Genomic DNA, 21,693 nt, shown 5'->3' on the forward strand with positions numbered 1-21,693 from the left:
GAGCGTGGAACGAGAGAGAGAGAGAAGAAATGATGAAACCCCTGGCAACAGAGATAGATAAGCGCTGAAAGACAAGGACGGGCCGCAAACAATGTAAGAGCAAAGTAAAGGGGCACAATAAAATCCAATCGAGTGTTTAAAGAGGGAGAAAGATGGATTGGGGAAATAAAAAGCCAGGAGGGTCATGGGCAATGAAGATGAAAAACATTTATACACAGACAGAGGGAGGTCTGAGGACAGAGTCAGCCAGTCAGCGGTTATATAAGCCACAGAATCAGGTGATGACAGTTGGTGTTACCAACATGTGGAGTGTGCTGTGACTCACTCCAGTTCACACTGACTGACTACACACACTACTGCTGTCAATCCTGTGAGTCTGCCTTCACAATACACAGCGGAAGCACAGAGGGAGCTGCTCAAGACTGGGTGAGGAGGGACACAGCGTAATATGTAAGGAATAATTGAAGACGGGCTGTTGAATTATTAGAAAAATAATGCAGCCATGACGCTAATACTACGGTTACCGTTGTTCAGATGATGTATTTCAAGACGTTTGTCAGGTTTTTGTCCTTAAAATGGTCTTGTGTGTAGGACTAATTTCTTACGCATCTAATCCCAAGCCTCCGTTGCTAATTCCAAAACATAATTTTAGAGCTAATAACGGAGACTTGAGTCACTGAGAGCAGTGTGTAGTTATTAATGCAGTTATTAGAGAGAGAGAGAGAGAGAGAGAGAGAGCTTAAGCGTGTGTGAATTACCTCAGTCTGTGCGTCTCTCAACAGTGTTCGGCACCAGCGTCTAGCGAAACTATGTTTATCTGCACCTCGCTAGTAAACTATTTTACTGATAAAATCATCAGAGCAGTGCTGACAACACGTTTCTGTGCGAGTGTGCGTCCGTACTGTATCGGTGTTCGTTTGAGTGGGAGAGAGAGTGCGAGAAAGAGATGTGTGTTTTTCCATAATAACTAATAAATGCAATAATACATAATAAAACCATAATTTTGTGGCTAAAAAAACGTGGAAATAATTGGTTGTTTTTTACGGTGACCGGAAGGGGACATGTTCGGATCACTTAGTTTTGTCGTGGCCCACAACATATAAACTCGTAGGAACGTGATAATATGTTGTTGCCACGAGATATTAATTCGTGGGAACGTCATATTAAGTCGTGGCCTCGAGATCATAATGTTGAGGGAACGATATATTTTTCTCGTGGCCACGACTTCATAATTTGAGAGAACGACATGTATTTCTCATGGCCACGAGTTATGTTGAGAGTACCACACCGGTCAATACTGTACATATACAGCAGTCGGAGATGGAGATGACTGATGAAATAACATTTTACTTTCAATTAGGAATGTCATATAAAGATATAGTACGGTCTCTGGCATTAAGACATGGGTACGTAAGTGAAAGACACCTGAAGCGCATTCTTAAGTTGAATGGGCTTTTTCGTAGGAATTGCTTAAGTGCACTAGTGGGTTTCATGGAGGGGTGAGATGTCTACGTCGCAACGTCTAGCTACTGGGGTGCTCTCAAGGCTCGGTGTTTGGACCACTTCTCTTCTCCATCTACATGTCATCACTAGGATCTGTCATTCAGAAACATGGTTTTTCCTATCACCGTTATGCTGACGACACACAACTCTACCTCTCACTCCAGCCAGATGATCCGACGGTAGCTGCTCTCATCTCAGCCTGCCTGACAGACCTTTCCTGCTGGATGAAGGACCACTACCTTCAAAGACTTACAAAGACAGAGCTGCCTTGTGGTCTCGGCCAACCCAGCACTTCATCACAACTTCTCCATTCAGCTAGGTCCGTCAACCATAACTCCATCCAGGACAGCCAGGAACCTTGGAGTTGTGATTGATGATCAGTTAAAGTTCGCAGACCACATTGCTAGAACTGCCCGAGTCTTGCAGATTTGCCTTATACAACATTAGGAGGATCAGGCCCTTCCTCACAACTCATTGTCCAAATTTTCGTCAGAAATTTGCTGGCTTTGTATGAAATACTCGGGTCACAACATTAGGAGGATCAGGCCCTTCCTATTGCAGTATGCTACACAACTCCTTGTCCAAGCCCTTGTTCTATCCAGACTGGACTATTGTAATGCTCTCTCGGCAGGCCTTCCAAACCTCTGCAACTGATCCAGAATGCTGCGGCAAGCGTGGTCTTTAACGAGCCGAAAATAGCAAAGACATTCAAATGCACAAATGTACTGGTAATTGGTAATGCAGAAGTTAGGTCAAAAGTAGTCTCATCCTCAGACGTCACACCCACGGACCGCTGACTGAACGTCTTTTCGATTTTCAGGATTCAGGATTTTCGAAGTCGTCATCTGATTAGTTGAATTCTACAGCGTGCCCGGGAGACGAGTTTGTAGCGTTCATTTGTCCACCTAGAAACAAAGATGCCGTGACGCCAAACCCCCTCAAGGAAGAAGAACGCTGTTGTGTTTACAACTGTAACAATGAGCGCTTCTCAGTATCAACTAACTAAAAGCTGGATTTTTAAAAGTATGTTAAGTATGTAAAGTTCGCGGCATAGTTTTACACAACAGTCTGTTATTGTAGGGACATCGATGTTACATTTTCACGCCCCTAAACATGACGCGGAACAAAACGAACTGTGATTGGTTGCTTTACATGTCAGTCAGACGGCCTCTTGGGCGGTGCTTGGTTAATGAAAGCTGCTATAGAGTCTAGACCTTCTGCGGCCAGTCTGAAGGTCTGGCTACACGAGACTAGGTCAAAAGTAATGAAAAAGTAGTCAGAATACATTACCAAAAATGTGTAATTTAACAGATTACGCTACTAACATTACTAATTTTCTCACACACACACACACACACAGGCTAAAAAGTTCAATATAAATGCATCCCTAGTTATATACAGCTAGAAGTAACCCATGTCCTGTCCACACCAGAGATGAGAACCTGTGGCATGAAGCATGAATTTGATTATTCTTGATTCTCTGTAAATGTACAGGCAGAAATTATGCAGCATATCAATGAGGTTTGTAAACGGTTGTAAAACATTAGCGCTGAAAACTAATTAGAGATGTTTATTTTCTGCTGAATTAAGCGCTGAAATTATTCATCATTAGGAATGTGCTGATCCACGGACATGAACGCATGTCATCCTCCTGGACTCAAGAACTGTGGCTGCATTCTGATAAAGAACAAATCAACCAGTCTCAACAACAACAAAACATCAAACAGCTTCCTACTTATTCAATTCTATGGGGAGAAAATCAGTCATTTACACATAATACCAATGCACACAGTGTGGGGAAAAGGCATTCGGTTATATCTTGCCCTCGCTTGTTTGCTCCATTACGTGGACATTGTTATTCAAGTCATGGCAAGCTAGAGTCAATCAGCATCTCACAATAGCAGTCGATTATTCTCTACATGCTAATAAACACGATTGAAACTGAACTGCATGGCTTCTCCAACCAAAACAAGGCATCAGAGTGAAGAAAAAAAAGAAAAACAAATCAAAGCCTGGATTTGTCAAACTACTGCTGTTTAGTGTGGCACTACATGCGTCGATCACCCTACAGGCGCTTTATAGTCATGGATAAAATTGCATCTGTGTGCATCTGTGTGCCGTGTGTGTGCTTGCTAAAATGAGAGCAGATGAAAGCAGGGGAAGTGAGATTGTCTGACGTCTAGTAATTAAGGAACCTCTGGGCGTCTGATCAATAATTTCAGCGAGTGAAACAGGCTCTCTACGCTGGTCCCTGTGTTCGGCTGCTGCTGTATGCTCAAATTGGCTCCAGGTTGATGAATACAAATAGCAAGCTGATAAGCCTAGAAATAAACCAGCTCTGTCAAAGTCTGTGCACACAGCCAGCCACGTTCCACAGCATTTTTATATTGCCACCAGACTAAATAATTAACTATGAACAATAACGAAATGGTGGGAACGCTTTTTCCCCTTTCCATTGGCATCAAGAGACTCTTTCTGGGGTTTTTTTTTATCTGAAAGCTCACACAGTACACAGTGGATGTTGTAGTAAAGCTTTAAGCAAACAATTCAACAATATTGATGGTTTAATATCAAAGCACTGTGAAGTTGCATTCATAAATCGAGAAAGGAAGCTATTCAAATATATTCAGGACTATGGTGAGCCAACAAGCTTTAATACTAGGGGTGTAAAAAAAAACACTACAGTAAGATTAGTATGTATTACACTGTCATGTCTTATTCAAATCAGAATACAATTCTTGACCGTTTTTCTCTCTCTCTCTCTCTCACACACACACACTTGAACATGTGGTTTGCGGGGACTCTCCATAGGTGTAACACCGTGTCCTAACCAGACACGATGCGATAAGATTCCAGCGACAAATAATTTGTCTGTGAACAATAGACGCAACACAACTGCGAGATGCATCCAAATCAATCAATACCCACAGCCAATCAGAACAGCGTGTGGGCGGAGTCTCGCGGCAAGTGCACAGCACCAGAGAGTAATCTTAACGGCACTCGCAAGAAAATGGATAAGTAGCTTCATAATGAAATTCACAAAAATTACACCATTTAAACATGATTAAAAATACATAGGCTGAGTTACTAAAACGATCTTTGTCAAAGAATACACTTGTTTGTTCACAGTTTGAACGTTCTTGTTTACATTTGATTCATTTCAAGATCTGAAGTGAATAATCCATTGTTGCTTTCACAGCTACAAAGCTGTGAGCACTAAATGATATTCAAAATCACATTACACGCTTTTAACATTAAATAAAGCACATTAACAGTACCTGAGATTATCATTGCCACACTTTGTGTTTGTTTGGCTGGTTAGGACAAAAACCTTTTGATACCTTTGATACCAGATACCTTTTATCGTGTGTCGCGGCGCGTGTAGGGACTTTCCATAGACATAATAATTTTTATACTGTACACACTGTATATTCGATTCCCTTACACTAACCCTACCCCTAAACCTACCAATCACAGAAAATGTTATGCAGTTTTACATTTTTGAAAAACATCACTTAGAATGATTTATAAGCTGTTTTCCTCAAGGGGACCAAAAATGTCCCCACAAGGACAAGGATTTTGGATATTGCCGTCTTTGTGGGGGCCCCATTTTGTCCCCATTACGAAGGGTTTACCGGGTCACACACACACAAAGTCAACGAGTAAGTCATTGAGGCATTCATTCACTCGATTTGTTCAAACGGCTGATTCTCTTAAACGGCATGAGCTGTATTTGTGCTGTGAAAAAAAAAAAAAAAAAAAAACCTGTCTCTCAACCACAGAAACATTGGAGCAGGTTGTAACATGCTGCATCAGGAGCCAGCTTGGGTTTAGGCAGAGGCCAAAATACAAAGAGGTAAGAGCGCTCTGCCAAACAGAGCAAAGAGACCTTTGCAGCTGCCCTGCTATTTGCGAACTTTCCTCTCTGCTAAATGCCTTTGATTCAGTGACCACTGATCCATATGTTGCAAAACACCAACACACAAACTCGAGTCATGAGCAGTGCATGACATGTTGAGGACTAGATCACCTCACCTGCGTTTAAGTGGCATTCTTTGATCTGGTACTGCAGCTCATTCTCGTTCGGAATGTCCTTCCATGTGGCCAAGAACACCTGACGCTCTGTTGAGGAAAAGATAACAGGTTATCATATGGGATTGGCCAATCAGTGCCTATAGTATGTTCAAACCTAGCTACATCTCATCAATCCACTCTTTTATTAAGCCTAAGCTCAATCAAAACCGGTGAGCTGTTTTTAGAGTGAGCATGTGTGCGCAGCGTGCTCGTACCCATTTTGCCGTCCTCCACGAAGAACACGTTGAGAGGGATCAGCGTGCTGAAGTAGAAGACATCAATATTGTTTTTCACAGCCACCTGCAGTGAGGAAGGTTGAGTGATCAGACTTTTAAATACACTCCACCGTATAAGGGGACTAAAACGCCTCTGCAGCCTGACTGCAGTTTTGATACCACACTTATTTTCCAAATGGCAAAAGCTTTCAGCTGCATGGAAAATGACAGAATAGGAGAAGGGGAACAAGAAGAAAGGCACAAGAGCATAAGAGAAGGCTAGTAGAAGTCAATGGTCAGACCCCGTTGATGAGTTCTTTCATATTTTACACAAATGTTATTAGACTCTAAACCGAGCCATGGAAATCCAATGAATAAATTATGGCACAATTGAGCCTTTCTATTTTTAGACAACCAGTGTGTCTATTGATGGCAAGAAAGTTTATTTGTATTCTTGTTTATTAATAAAAGCACAATGAGCAGAATTTTTTTTGGGGGGGGATTAATTTAGAGGATAATGTGTTAGTTTTCATGTTTTGACCAACAACTGACAAATAGTTAATATTAAAATGCTAGATTTTGTCCAAATAAATTAAAAATAAATACCTAAAAACTAAAATTAATCATTTTAAATGCTACAGGTAAATTTAGGCAACACAGCCTCATAATGTACGGTGTTAAAAAAGATGACATTTAACAGTGTTATTAAATTACTAGCATTTTTAAAGAGTAAGTAAGTGTTAGATGATGGCAAATGTAATCTTAACAGAAAAAAATAGAGGAAATTAGCATATGCAGTTAAATATCGAATATTGGCCATTGCCGATAAATGTAAAAAATTATATTTAATAGTCAAAAAATAGAAACATATACATGGATGAATTGTACACAATAAGATCTATAACATGCATTTACAAAATAGATGAAATTTTCATTTAATGCCAGCTTTAAAGTGGACCTATAATGCTTTTTTTCAAAGTCTTGATTTTGTTTTTGGGGTCTACTAGAACAGATTTTCATGCTTGAATGTTCAACGAACATGTTTTCACATTTTTGACATAGTTGCAGCACCTCTCTTCCCTGTCTGTGAGTAACACTATTTAGTTCCTGTCTCTATGAAGCCCCTCCTTCCAAAAAAGCACAATGTGCTCTGATTGGTCGGCTGGACCAGTGTGTTGTGATTGGTCAACCATGTTGAGTGTATTTTAGAAATGTCACGCCCCTTACTATAACCGCGAGTTTCAACACACTACAAGGCCTAGCCCCCCTTTTTTTGTATAGGCGGGAATTACTTAAATGAGGAATATTGTTACATGTTCTTTCCCGGAGGAAAACTCAAGACTACAATCAAGGTGTTTTTGCTTACTCATTTAGAGAATTACTCCTTTTGGAGTGGATTTGTGCTTTGAAACTTCACAGACCTTTTTCATGCTTTAACAGCAACATTAAACACTAAAGAAAGTTGAAAATGTAAAAAAGCATAATAGGGGTCCTCTTTAAATTTTATGAAAAAGGGTGGCTGGCATTCTCTTCAAAATGTCTCCTTTTGTGTTCCACAGAAGAAAGAAACTCGCATAGGTTTGGGTGAGTAAATGACGGAATGATATAAAAAACACCTGTTTAATTAACATGGACATGGTCAGGTGGCGTCACCCGGCCACTCAAAGGGCATTCAGTGACTCTTCTGCTCATTAGAAGGTTGAACTCATTAACACAAGCCATAAACACTCTGCAGGCAGCTCTGTTTAATAACAAAGAGCCAGATGCTTGACACAAGCAACAAGGAGTAAAGTCACAGAAAGGGATCCTTAAACAGAAGATCAGATGAACCAAAGATATGAGAGGATGAGAGAAATAGAGAGGTGGACGAGTGTCAAGGAGATGGAGGAAGGATATATGGTGGGACATCATAGTGTAAATGTTAAGGAAGGAACACAGTAAGAGCAAACTCAGCTAGACATCCATCTAAAAGATAATCCAACACTCTGTAGTATAACTAATGAGGCAGAAACATGTCAATATTAATCATTTGAAATGACGGTGATTCATTATGACATTTGTATCTGATTGATTATCAGCATTAGTAGACTAGATGCCGTGGGCAAGTGCTCATTATCTAGAGTGTTTTAAAGGCATTAAATTGAATGTTTTGCAGCTGCTGTTCACCCAAATGATCTCAGTAACTAATGAAGCACGTGGGGACAACTGACTCAAATAATCAGAGACAAATGTGCCCGCTGTGCATTTGAAAGCTCGGAGGTTTGGATACACAGTGATGTAATTTAAACATTAACGGCATATTTGTAATGGTTTATTTTCTGTGGGATGATTAAGGCAAAGAAAGGGACCTCAGAAGGGCCCACTGGGCCGTGTGTGGGTGTTTATGGGGGTGTAAAAGTATGTGGCAAAGGGCAGTAATGCATCGTACCTGTAGGTTGTTTAGAGGGTCCATCTTCATCACAGGTCCGATGGTGTTGAGAGGGAGGGAGATGTCGATGCTCTGGCTGGGCATCAGTGGAGTGTGAACGGGGAGAGGTGTGGTGGGGATCACTCCAAAACTAAAGACAGCACAACAAAACGGGATTATAGTGTCTCATAGCTCTCGTCCTTCGGATGAGACGTAAAACCGAGGTCCTGACTCTCTGTGGTCATTAAAAATCCCAGGATGTCTTTCGAAAGAGTAGGGGTGTAACCCCGGCATCCTGGCCAAATTTGCCCAGTGGCCTCTGTCCATCATGGCCTCCTAATCATCCCCATATACTGATTGGCTTCATCACTGTCTCCTCTCCACCAGTAAGCTGGTGTGTGGTGGGCGTTCTGGCGCAATATGGCTGCCGTCGCATCATCCAAGTGGATGCTGCACATTGGTGGTGGTTGAGGAGATTGCCCCTTCTATGTAAAGCGCTTTGAGTGCAGAGAAAAGCGCTATATAAATGTAATGAATTATTATTATTATTATTACCTAATGTATCAGTTACAGGCAGGGGTGTGAAGTAATGATTTACAAATACTCATATTACTGTGATAAGAAATTTTACTTTTTAAGTAGTTTAAAAATTGTGTACTTTTACTTTTACTTGAGCACATTTTAAGTGATGTATCTGTAGTTTTCCCTCCGTTTGTTTTTAATTAAAAAAAATTCCATCAACGTGATTGGATAGGGAGAGTAATCGGGTATGTGTGTTCATGGTTTGCAGTGCAGTGTGTGTGTTCACTACTCCTAATGTGTGTGTGCACTAACTTTGATGGGTTAAATGCATAGGACAAATTCCAAGAATGAGTAACCACACTTGGCCTTCACATCACTCACTTTTCAAACAATGTGCATTTACGTTTAAATCTGTAACATTCAGTGGACTGGAATTACAATGTAGTTCGTGTTAGCTCACTATCAGTGCATTAGGGGAGATTCACTGTTTGATAATATTAGTGATTCTCATTTCTTTATCTCTAAACCCTAAAACTGGCAGCGTTCTGGAGAGAATAATCTCTCTCTTTTAAACCCATCTCTGGTGTGCGAGACTGAACTCGTTATGAATTTCATAAAGGTTCTTATAAAGGGTTTTGTATTCTTTGCACTGTTCTGAACTTTGATATTTCATGTGATAAAATAGCTTGCTCAGTGTTTATTAAGGCCTTACAACTGATTACATTTTTTCCCCATAGATTATTATTTAAATAGTGAGTGCACTGAAAACCTTTTCTTCTCTGTAATAGTCTTTCTGTGTTGTTTTAATGTATTTTAAAAAGTTGGCAGTCAAAATGAAAACTGTTAAACCAAAGATAGAGAATTACAGCATGTACCCGTTTTTCTACATTTTTTATTTGCACTATTATATAAGTGTAGAATCGGCAGCTCACTACTCGCTACACAAGAGTACTTTAAAATAAGCTATTCTTTTACTCTTACTCAAGTAGTTTTTTGGACATGTAATTTTTACCCTTCTCACACTACTTTTTTTGGGGGAAAGTAATGGTACTTTTACTTAAACACTTAGCAAATGAGAGCAAAAGTTAGAGTTGCTGGCTATGTGGTCTGTAACTTAAGAATAAATAAAAAAAAAATCATGGTTTAAATAAATAACCATGTAAAAATTATTATTTAATCCTAAATAGATCTTTAGATTATCTAAAGAAAATTACCATCAGAAGTTTAGTTAGGAAATGGAAAGAATTTTTTGTTTTGTTATAATGGCAAAAAATTTATAAAACCTCTAAATAAACAGATTTATTTAATGGTAAAAAAGTAATGTTGTGAAATATTATTGAAATGTTGCTATATTTTAATCTGTTTTAATTCTATTTTAATACATTTTTGTGTCATTTATTCCTGTGATGACAAAGCTGAATTTTTAATGCATCATTACTCCAGTCTTCAGTGTCACATGATCCTTCAGAAATCATTCTAATATGATGAAAAGAAACATTTCTTATTGTTATCAATGTTGAAAACGGTCGTGCTTTTCTTTGTGGAAAACATGATGCATGTTTTTCAGGATTCTTTGAAGAATAGGAACTTTAAAAGCATTTATTTGAAATATAATTTTTTTTGTAACATTATCTTTACTCTGACTTTTGTGCGTCCTTAACAAATAAAACAATTAATTTAGATCTAAAAAAAAAAAACTTTTGAATGGTAGTGTATATTAAATATGTTGTTAAAATATATAGTCAACAATATTAATTTAAAAATCTATTAACCAAAAAAAAATCTATATACAAGTTATATATAACAATTTAGTATATAAAATATAGCATATATTAAATCTAATATTAATATATAACTAAATAAAAAATGTACTGGTTTTATTTATTATAAATCAATAATTACTCATAAATATAAAAAAATTTGGAGCATGGTAACAGGAAAATATGCCACAATGATAATCACAATCACAGACCTGTTCTTGTTGAACTGGATGGCAAAGTCAGTCATGTGCTGCAGGGCTTTATTGGTGAAGTTCATGTCCATGTACATGTGTCCCTGACGCCGAGAGAAGGTTCCAGATATCTCCAGTCCTTTGGCCTTGACTGCTGGCAGCCATACCTTCAAAAACCACACCAATGAGTGTTCAGTGTACCTACCCCATTGTACAGTCTGTCTACTGTCATTAAATTAATGCTATGAGGCTCTCTAAGAGGACAACTAGTCCTTCTAAACTAAAGGACACCTAATAGAGGAGTCTGACATCCACCCACACTCACTCACCCAGACACTGTTGCTTACAAGAACTGAGCTGGCTTCCAAAATGAAAAAAGAAAATCAGATAAAAAGAGACAAATTAACATATAAATATAAGTAGCATGAGGCACCCAGGTATTTGATAACTCCACAAGGTAGGTCATAAAGTATCCTAATAAGGAGTAATTGCGCTCTGTCCTACTCCACTGACCTACTCTGGCTCTAATGGAGCTCTTATTAATGATGATTCCCGAGACTTCAGTCCCCGAGAAGCTGTTCTGCACGCGTTTATTTATGTAGCACATGAAGTTAATTCTCATGCTGGAGAATGGGAACAGACTGATCTGCACTTTTTGTCCTCGCAGGAAAAGGCCCTTCATTGTAAATGAAATGGCTGCTGGGAAAATGTGACCCAGTGGCACAAAGTGCTGAAAAGACAGCAGTTTCTCCCTGAAGTTGGAGGGCAAGAGCTGGGCGATGCTTGTTCTGCGGCGTAATGCTAATCCATTACGCCGCATCAAAGCGGCCACTTAGAAGAAAATGACAGGCAAGTGTGTCAGTACGTTAGCCTGGCTCTGCCCTCCTACGTACTTCCGCTCAATTTTCATTTTACTTCAGTACTCCGTCTGGGTTTTGTGGTATATTCGTGGGTTTTCTCCGGCCAAATTTTTATCGGTCCAATCAGCGAACAGAGGGAGTGGCTGAGAACGATGACGTTGAGGTTGTGTGCTAGTTTGAGTTGTAGGGTTACGCCACGACCAAACGTTAGCGATTGGTTATGGCAGATCCAATAGTTTTAAATTAAATGTAGGAGAGTCTGGTAGGACCAGGCTATCAGTGCGTAGCTGGAAATCAGAAATGCTGGGCCTCGCTGGTGGGTGGGTTCAGCTCTTTGGCGATTTCCAGTGCCTTCAGCTGGATGACGACTCTGGTTATGGGCTACCCTTGATTTATTTTTTTCGGCTACGTACTGATTCACTTGCCTGTCAGTTTCTTAGAAGCTCCGCTTTTAGGACCACGGTAAGCTTTTCTTTGACTGTTAGCATTTTTGGGCTCGCCATCTTCTAACACTACACTCAGACACACCACATTTCTTGGCTGCTTAATGAGAGTTGTTTGACTCCGCTGCGTTTATCAGTCCTGGGGGAAACACTTGTTTTACACGTATTTGGTGAATAATTGATATGTAAAAGTGTAGACCTTGAATATAATGGTGTTTTCACACTGGGCACATTTGCTGCAGTCTGAGTCCGAGTGCAATTGTTCCTGGCGCCCCCCCCCCGCAGCATTGGTTTGACTTCAATTTGATTCTATCGAAGTTAGAGCTGCACGATTAATTGTTAAAATCACGATTTCGATTTAAACACCCACGCGATCTCATTCCTAAATGACAACGATTCGCCTGTCTATAAATCTTTGACACTGGAACTTTCAAATCTGTGTTCGCGCTCCCGTGACCCAGAGAGAGCAGATATCATGTCTAGTTATGAAACAGCTTCACAAACAGTCTTCTCAACCACACAATATCGTTATTTTTGTCTTACAATAATTCAAATTATCACAGAAGTACTGGGATAGTACACCAATGTCAACAGTAGTGTAATAGAGCAAAATAGAGCAAATCCCCTTTTAAAAGTAACACTGCGCTTCAATTAACGATTGTATCGATTACATTGTTACGCCAAGTGACTGTTAAATGTATTTGTCATTGAACCATTCATTTGAGAGATTTGTTTAAAAATGCTGATTCATCCAGTAATGAAACAAGTTAAGTATTTATGAGTGAGTCATTGAATCATTCATTCAAACCATTTAAAAAAATAATAATTCGTTCAAATTAGTTAAACATTTAATTAAATAGACTGCAGCAACTAATATTTTGTCAGAAACTCTAGTAATTTACATGTTATTTAGTTGTCTGTTCAGAATCGTGGGAGAATCGTGATCTCAGTTTGAAAAAAAAAAAATCATGATTCTCAATTTTTTTCAGAATTGAACTTCTCTAATCGAAGTTTATATCTTACGTCATCACAAACGTGCACGCCGCACGATACAAAACAGAACGCAGGTTAATATATTTAGTTTTTTCTCAATTTGGTGCAATTATGCGCAGCAGAGTAAACAACACTTGGGTTTACTATATGTGTGTCGCATGAAGGCGGCTTTCAGCTGCTTGCGAACAGACTCTTTTGAGGAGACAGTTGATTGCCATTCATTTGCCGCCCTGATTGCACTCGCTATGAGCGATTACACTGCAGGCTTGTATCAAAGATAAATCATCAACACTAGCATCCCTTACATGTGTTTTATTGAACTAAACACATCGCCTTTGGCTAAAAAGCATTAGCAGGTTACTTTTCTTCCTGAACAAGCGCGCACCCGAGTCCGTGTTGCTTTCACATTCACGCGAATCATGGCACAGTTCGAGGGCAACCGAACTCAGACCACCTCCTTCAGGTAGTCAATTCTTCATGCGAACCGTGCCCCGTTCCGAACTAAACTGCCAGTGTGAACATGCCCAAAGACGTCCCCATTTTTTCAGATGTATTTCCAAAAAAAAAAAAAAACACTGCCTTATATTCTGAACAATACGGTATTTTGGAAAGCATAATATTAATATTGTTGCCTATTATTTGGAATGAAATTTGCACTGTGAATGTGTCTGTGATGCCTAAAATGCCATCACTAGGTTCTGAAACAGAGCTAATGTTTGTTTGTCCTATTGTGTCAGTTGATTGTTACGGTAAATAAAAGTCAAGTTCTTGTTTTCTGAAGTTCAGAATTGGTGAATCACTAATCAAGCAACATCTCTGGTCTGACTTTGATCTTGACTACACACGCTTCTCGGTATGAGGAGTTTGGTGAATTTGGAAAGGTTCTGGCTGTTTTCATTGGTTGGCTGGCTGCTTAAAGAACGGAAACAAAGGCGAGGGGTTATGGTTTAAAGATACGCGGCGAGTAGCACTCACAGTTTTAGGTGTCACATATCCTCCTGTGGCAGTGGACATTCCTGTGGACAACTCAAACAGGTCATTGAGCCCACTACTGAGAGCAGCAGGTGTAGGAGACGGCGCAAAAGTGTTGGGCACCGATGACGGGATAAAGTTTTGGCCCACCTGCGTGACACACACATAAGGGTCAAAGGGTTTAATCTACTTCTGTACATGTTCATGTAACCCTTTAAACAAAAGCAACAGGCTTTCTTGTTATGAGTTATGAGTAGGTGCAGAATTTGAGGAAAATTGTATTTTGATATCACAGACAAACTACATAAGAGCAGTGCAAGATATGAACAAGAAATGTATGTACAAAAAATCTGCAGTGTCATTCCATGTCAACACAACCAGAGGTCCCTGGCAATTTTTTTATTTTGATTCTGGTGGAAAATACATAAATGAAGAAGAAAACCAAATTATTAAATGCCATGGATGAACATTTACTGAGTAATTCACTATTTTGCTGAAGGGGGACAACTTTCACCTGAGCCAAATTACATGGCATTATTATCTTATTTTTACACAGAGATTGGTAAGTCTATTTGTAACATCAGCTGACTTTAGCAATCCTTGTTGTATTATATGCCACTGTTATATGGCGACAGTCCAAAAATGGGAAAAAGCACTTTTTCACAAGTTTTTTAAAAGTTTGTATGCCTGTAACTCAAGAAGTATTAATAATAATAATAATAATAATAATAATAACAACAACAATAATAATAATAATTCATTACATTTATATAGCGCTTTTCTCTGCACTCAAAGCGCTTTACATGGGGGGGGTCTCCTCAACCACCACCAATGTGCAGCATCCACCTGGATGATGCGACAGCAGCCATATTGCACCAGAACGCCCACCACACACCAGCTTATTGGTGGAGAGGAGACAGTGATGAAGCCAATCAGTATATGGGGATGATTAGGAGGCCATGATGGACACAAGCCAATGGGCAAATTTGTCCAGGATGCCGGGGTTACACCCCTACTCTTTCGAAAGACATCCTGGGATTTCCAGTCTTGGGCTACAGGGTGATATGGCAGCTGGCTATTAAAGATATATTAATATTCTTTTAGATTCCGATTCTTAATAAACATTTATTTTGATATCTCCATTCTTAAAGTTCTATATGGTTCAATCCCAGAGATATGGGGATCTCAGTGTGACTCCATGAGTTACATTTCGTCACCTTCCGAAAATAATTGGCCAAGTAATTTTTTCAGGTTTCTCAGAAAACACAAAAACCTGAACCAATAATTGAAAACTCAGGCAATTGGTTTAGGAAGGTGACGATTTTAGACATTTTCAGTGGTCTAAACCCAAATGTGGGTTACTTTGTATACAGCTGAAACAAAGTCATTTTTCCTCTCTTGTAATTTGGCTTCAAATCAATGAAAATTATCATTTTAACTGCCCCATACAAATGAGTGGATTACTCAGTAAACATTCATCAATGGCGTTGAAAATTTTGCCTTTCATCACCATTTATGTTTGTCTTTCTTCAGAAGAAAAAAATTCTTTCTTTAGCTGAGAAAAGTTTTCAAAAACAACACAGAATGACCCTTCAGTACTTCAAAGACATCTTTAGAGAAGTTGCACATCTTATCACCACAAAGCAGAATGGACTTTTGTGCATGCAGCAGAAAAACCCCCAAAGCAGGACACACAGGAGGGCATCTATTCTATAAACTATTAAGAATCAATGAATAGTGCACACAGCATGCTGAGAGTGGACAGGCGGATACGAGCGGAGAGAGAGGAGCTCACTTACTGCAGGACTGCCCCCAACACCTCCTCCCAGATCTCCCCCGAGCTACAACAGAGAACAGAAGACCCATTTCCAGGCCCACAAACAACATGAGAGAGACAGAGAGAGATGTAAAGGATCCATTAATAACAAAGATTTTCCTGTTTACAAAGGAAGTGATGTCACAAACAATGATTAAAGCCTGAAATTTTGCACTTTTTTTCTTGCCATGGTTAAAATCAACCTCAAAGAGTCCTCTGGCTCATGAAAGAGGCTTTCCTGTGGGAAGTAAGAGTTGAGCGGTGTTTTCATGTTGCAGGGCTTTACTGCTGCCAACCCCTCATCACAGTAGTTAGTTAAGACTGAAGATGAGCAGTGATATTTCATAAGCTGAAAGCAACAATTCAGCTTGTGTGCGTTAGAAGTAGCAGTGGAATTTAAGGAAAAATTGCTTTGTGAGTGAAGTTAATGCTCTGGGTGATATAATCCTGAAATACTGAAGAAGAAAAAAAATCCATAAATCCACAAGCCTTTCTGAACATGATGACATTTCGAACACTATGAAAATTCTGTCATCACTTACTCGCCCTCATGTTGTTTCAAACCTGTATGACTTACAGGTTTTTCTAACGCATTTTAAAAAGTGTTTTTAAAGAGCTTCAGGATTGCGGTGCTTGTTTTTAGGACTGCACAATTTGGCTAATTGTGTGATTATATCAATATGACTATAAAATACTACTACAAATAATAATGATTATTAATATTATTGTAACATTTAAATATTAAACAAAATAAGAAATATTACTAGAAGGAAAATGCTCAAAAAAATTGTACTATATAAAAAAATAACGTTTTACATTACAATTGTAACATTACAATACTAATATTTGTGCCTTAATGTCTTAATTTTCAAACATTAAACCACTGAGCTTTTATTTTGGTGGGAAAATGTATGGTAACTTTTTTTTTGGTAACAAGAAAATGCTTCTTATTAAAAAATATGGGTGAATGTTCCACAGAAATAAAGTCATACAGGTTTGGAACAACATTATTGTGGGTAATGATGACAAAATATTTTTGGGTGATCTCCTTTCACTTTCACGCTGTGTCCTAACCAAACACATGATAATTCGACATCTCCAATATGTCATAATTCGATAACCAATTGCAACTGGGACAAGCGGCACTACATTTTATTGGTTGCTTAGATTATATTTGTGCACCGAACATCCCCGCCCATACTTAGAAATATTGGATATTTTAAGACAAAACCATCAAGATCCACAAAGAAAACAACAGCAAGGACTTCCCCTAGAGATGCATCATGGAAGTCATGAAAACTCTTGTGTGTTTGAATCGGTGCAGTGAGTTTCAAGTGCATTTAGAGAGTAAATGGTGCAAAGTCTGATTGTGTGACGACTAAAACTCTGTAGATTCTTTCCCCAAGCCCACATTCCTCTTACTGACCTTCCGCCATACGGTCACCTTGATTTTCATGGCGAGAAAACCGGCATGATTAAACAGCCTAACAGATTCATACTCAGCAGGACACAAATCTCAAGCTGAGCCGTAAAGTGCAACAGGCATGATTTAGGGTTTGGTAGAAACTGAAGGTTTTGCCAAATGCAACTGATTCATAATGTGATTCAAATGAGATGTTCTCTGTGCCCCAGACATCCGAAATGTCAATGTTAATCTAGCTAGAGGCCGTTGAGACTGCAAGTTTAAAAACGCATGCCTTAGGGTGCTGAGTCTGCAGTGTTCATCTCTTTGAAACATTCTCACGACCTTGAGCACTCAGATGGTTCTGGTGAATGTTCAACATTCCTCGGCTCTGAACATTGTCTCCTTGACAGAGAGATGAGGAACACACTGGTATTTTATTGGAATGACTCATTTAATGACTCAGCAGGAGCATATTCAGTGCATTGAATGCAAGGCTTTGTGCCAGTGTTAAGCGGTGAGTTTGGGCAAGGTGTTAAATTGGGTGGAAAGGAAAACAATTATTTGCAGTTTGTTTGACAATCCATTCCACTTCCTGTATACTCCAGTCCATTTTGAGTACTTTTGTTCTATTCCATGTCATCAACACATTTACACACGTTTTGTTTTTCCTCATTTTTATATACTATATGGTATATTGTGTTATTTTCATTTGTTTACACACACTGAATTTTCCGTTGTTGCAGGGTTTGAAATTAACACCCGCCAACCCGCCAAATGCAGGTAAAAATAACGCTGTCAAATCACAAGCCAATTTGGCATGTTATGTTTACTCACTTTGCTGGGGAAGTTCGTGTAAGCCAAATCTGCGCAGATTTAGTGCAAAATACTCATCATGATATATTAAATTCAGCGTATTGCGCAGAATCTGCGCATATCTGGCTTACTTGAACATGCCCGTCATACGCAACAAATAACGGCGCGCTTGTTCATTTGCATTAAAGCAATGGCGAAGATTAAAAATCATTTGGTTAACAGAAAAGACATTGTTATTTTCCAGCATCCAACTTTTTTTTTTATGTTCTTTGTACTATATTGATCTGTCCACCTTATTCTTATTGTTTGAATAAGAAATTAATATAAATAAATATATATATATATATCAGATCATATATTAAGTGTCTGCATAATCTTCATTATTGACTAGTACTGGCTACTTGAAAATTCATAATTCATTTCACAATGATGTCAGACTGAGACAGATGCCATCAAGTGAAGGAGTGAATGAGCAGTGAATCTCAATATTGAGTCCCATCACTAGTCTAGAGACGGGATTGCAACACCTTTCCTTACACCCTGCCCAACACGACTAGAGCTAGAACAGCTCCTTCACACAGCAGGCGGCCGGTGTCTCAATCCTGGTGTGTTCAGGGCATCCGTGCAAGGCTGGTAACTTCTCCAATCTGGAGAGAAGATTGGCCTGAGTAGCAGCACCTGCGCTTGCCCAGATATAAACTCTTTACATGTGCCATGCTGGAGGTGCTTCCTCCTGAAGCAAGATGCCTGCTTGACAAATCCAATTATTCACGGGGAGGAGGAAACAGGCCTTTTGTGGCTCCAGGACAAAAGATATGGACAAATTGTTTCTGGATGTGAGGTTTCTGGCATTTACCCGTAATATTTCCCACAATATTCATTAAAGGGATTGTTCACCCAAAATGAAGATTCTGTCATCATATATTCACCCTTGTGTCATTCCAGACAGTATAATCTTCTTCAGAGGAATGCAAAAGAAGGTATAATGCTTCATTTTTGAAGCTCAACAAACCCTGTCCCCATTTACTGTCACTGAATGGAAAAGAGCAGCTAAGGCTACGTCTACATTAATCCAGATGCCTTTGAAAATGGCACACACTAGCGTTTTCAAGCGTTTTCCAAAAGTTTCACATCCACACTGAAACATCGGAAAATGCCAAATTAACCGTATTGTGCATGATATTCTTCTAGCAGGATCATTTTATCTAGCAAAATCTCTCACCATTCACTGATGCGTCCAGGTCACACTCACTCACCATTATATGTTTGGTGTAAAACTGCTGTAGGACAGCAATTGTGAGTAAATACAGTCATTTTCGCAGTAAAGCAATTGCAGTACGATATGAGTCACATGACTAAAAATGCATGCTCGTTTTCGAATACCTCCGTTTTCACAGTCCAAACTACAACGCAAAATGGCGTTATAAAATGTATCCACTTGGGAGTACGTTCTACAAAAGAAAGTAAAACGGGTTGGAATAGGGATGTAACAATATATCGCAATACATCAATGCAACAATATGTATTGTGGATAGCGACAATAGACTCACCAGCCACCTTATTAGGTACAGCTGTTCAACTGCTCTTTAACGCAAATATCTAATCAGCCAATCACACGTCAGAAACTCAATGCATTAAGACATGTAGACGTGGTCAAGATGATCTTCTGATGCTCAAACTGAGCATCAGAATGGGGAGGAAATGTGATTTAAGTGACTTTGAAATGTAGAATGGTTATTGGTGCCAGACAGGCTATTTCAGAAATCTATTGGGATTTTCACCCACCTCAATCTCTAGGGTTTACAGAGAATGGTCAGAAAAAGAAAAAATATCCAGTGAGCGGCAGTTCTGTGGGTGAAAATATCTTGTTGATGCCAGAGATCAGAGGAGAATGGCCAGACTGGTTCCAGCTGATGGAACAGTAACTGAAATAACCACTGCCAAAATTTCCCATTTAAACTTTTTTTGGCTTTGTTCAAAGTATCGTGAGAGTATTGCATTATGACTTCGTTATCTGGTACCGAACTGAATCGTCACATGACTATTGTTACACCCCTAGTTTAAAATGACTTGAGAGTAAGTAAATGATGACAATATCACTTTTTGGATGAACAATTCCTTAAATGTAAATGTTGGGATAGTGTGCTAAAATTTTATTTTATTTTTTTCAAATTGAGTTTTGGCAATAGACTATGTCCTACGCACCTATCAATTATCCACAGATGTGCAAGGTAATTGTTTATAAATTAAAAAAATGTTTCTCAGTGTGTTCACTTTGTCCTTTTAGAGAGCATGCACATCCAGATTTGCACACACCACGACCAAACATTAAAATCTTCACTTCGCTTCCCTCAGGAACTGTGTATGTGTGAGTTGAGTGAAAGATTTTATGTGGGTTGATAAATGCGAATAAGGCAGCAAGACGTTCAGCCCTGGGGTTCTGGTGCTGTGGTTGCAGTGGGTTTAGGAGAGCAGGGCCTGTGGCTAGGATGATATAATACTTTTGAGCTCTGCTACAGAGTCAGAACACTCCATATACACAATCTCTCCACTACACATCGAATTTAAAAACTGGTAATAAACGATATGTTATTATAGTAATTACAATAACTGGGTAATAACTAGGTACTAACCCATGTAAATGCATGAGATTAGAGATACAGAAACAAGTAAATTAGTGATATTGATCATTTGTACACATGGTCAGGTGTTCATGCTTTCATTGAAGCTTAAGGGTGTGTTCACACTTGGCAGGTTTGGTTCAATCAACAAGTGAACGCTGCCATCCGAACCCTGGTGCGCACCAAGCAAGCCAACCGAGACCCCTGAAAAGGGGAACTCTGGTGCGATTCGACTGAAATATGAACACAGCACAGACCAAAGACATCTAAACGAAAAAAAAATAAAATAGGACATGTCGCTGCGATCATAAAAAGGGCAGAATGCTCAAGGATACATGGTTCTTCATAGGAGTTATGTTGCCCATTGGCATTAGAACCGCCACTTACTTGCAGCAGATCTTCATTTGTGTGTGCAACAGAGGAATCCCTGATGCTTTCGACTCCTTTACACATTTTATATGCTCTTCATGAGTTCTCAGCAGGTCAAAATACCATCATATGTTGGCTAAGTGTATTTAGCCCAGAACACAGCATTGTTTTAGATGTTTGGTAAGATCTGCCGCAAAACATACGTCATAAGCAGTTTTCTTCATTTAGCATCTTTAGGTTTGCTGTTGTTTGCAGTGTGAATGCCAAGCGAACCAGGACTAAAATGTTGGTAGCACTTTATATTACAGTCCTGGACTTTTGGTTCAAACCAAAAAGAACCGAACGATAAGTGTGAACACACCCGAAGATACTTTTTTGATCTTCTTAATACATTCTTTTAGTTCATTATTTGTAATGATAAAAACTGAACTGAAATTTAAAACAAATTCAAAATGGATGCATTTTCACTAGTGGTCAAGTGCACGACAGGCACTTTTGGACTGTATGCCTACATAGCTTGCTTTTCATTATATGTACACTTAAAACTGCATAAATAGACGTGATCAGTTTCCCACATTATATTTCATGTTTGGATTTGCAAGCAGTACTCAGCATTGTGTTGCGTTTGATTGGAATTACATTCGCAATCACAATCCCCTTCCAGTTAAAAAGAGCTGACCTCGCTGAAGCCCACCAGTGATTCTTCAATTTGCTGTTCACTGTGATCAG

General features: G+C 39.1%; 1 protein-coding gene across 1 annotated transcript in view; it reads right to left on the minus strand.

The window, feature by feature from the left end:
* Positions 1 to 21,693, minus strand: part of ap2b1 (adaptor related protein complex 2 subunit beta 1) — a 49,316-nt gene that overhangs the window by 10,892 nt on the left and 16,731 nt on the right. The window contains exons 15-20 of the mRNA XM_084414290.1: positions 15,740 to 15,781; positions 13,944 to 14,090; positions 10,694 to 10,839; positions 8,221 to 8,350; positions 5,793 to 5,877; positions 5,539 to 5,625 (exon numbers count right to left, since the gene is read on the minus strand). Of these exons, the coding sequence (XP_084270416.1) occupies positions 5,539 to 5,625; positions 5,793 to 5,877; positions 8,221 to 8,350; positions 10,694 to 10,839; positions 13,944 to 14,090; positions 15,740 to 15,781 (637 nt within the window). The remainder of the gene's footprint in view (positions 1 to 5,538; positions 5,626 to 5,792; positions 5,878 to 8,220; positions 8,351 to 10,693; positions 10,840 to 13,943; positions 14,091 to 15,739; positions 15,782 to 21,693) is intronic.

The sequence above is a fragment of the Rutilus rutilus genome (genome assembly GCF_951802725.1).
Source record: "Rutilus rutilus genome assembly, chromosome: 7".
Lineage (NCBI taxonomy): Eukaryota > Metazoa > Chordata > Actinopteri > Cypriniformes > Leuciscidae > Rutilus > Rutilus rutilus.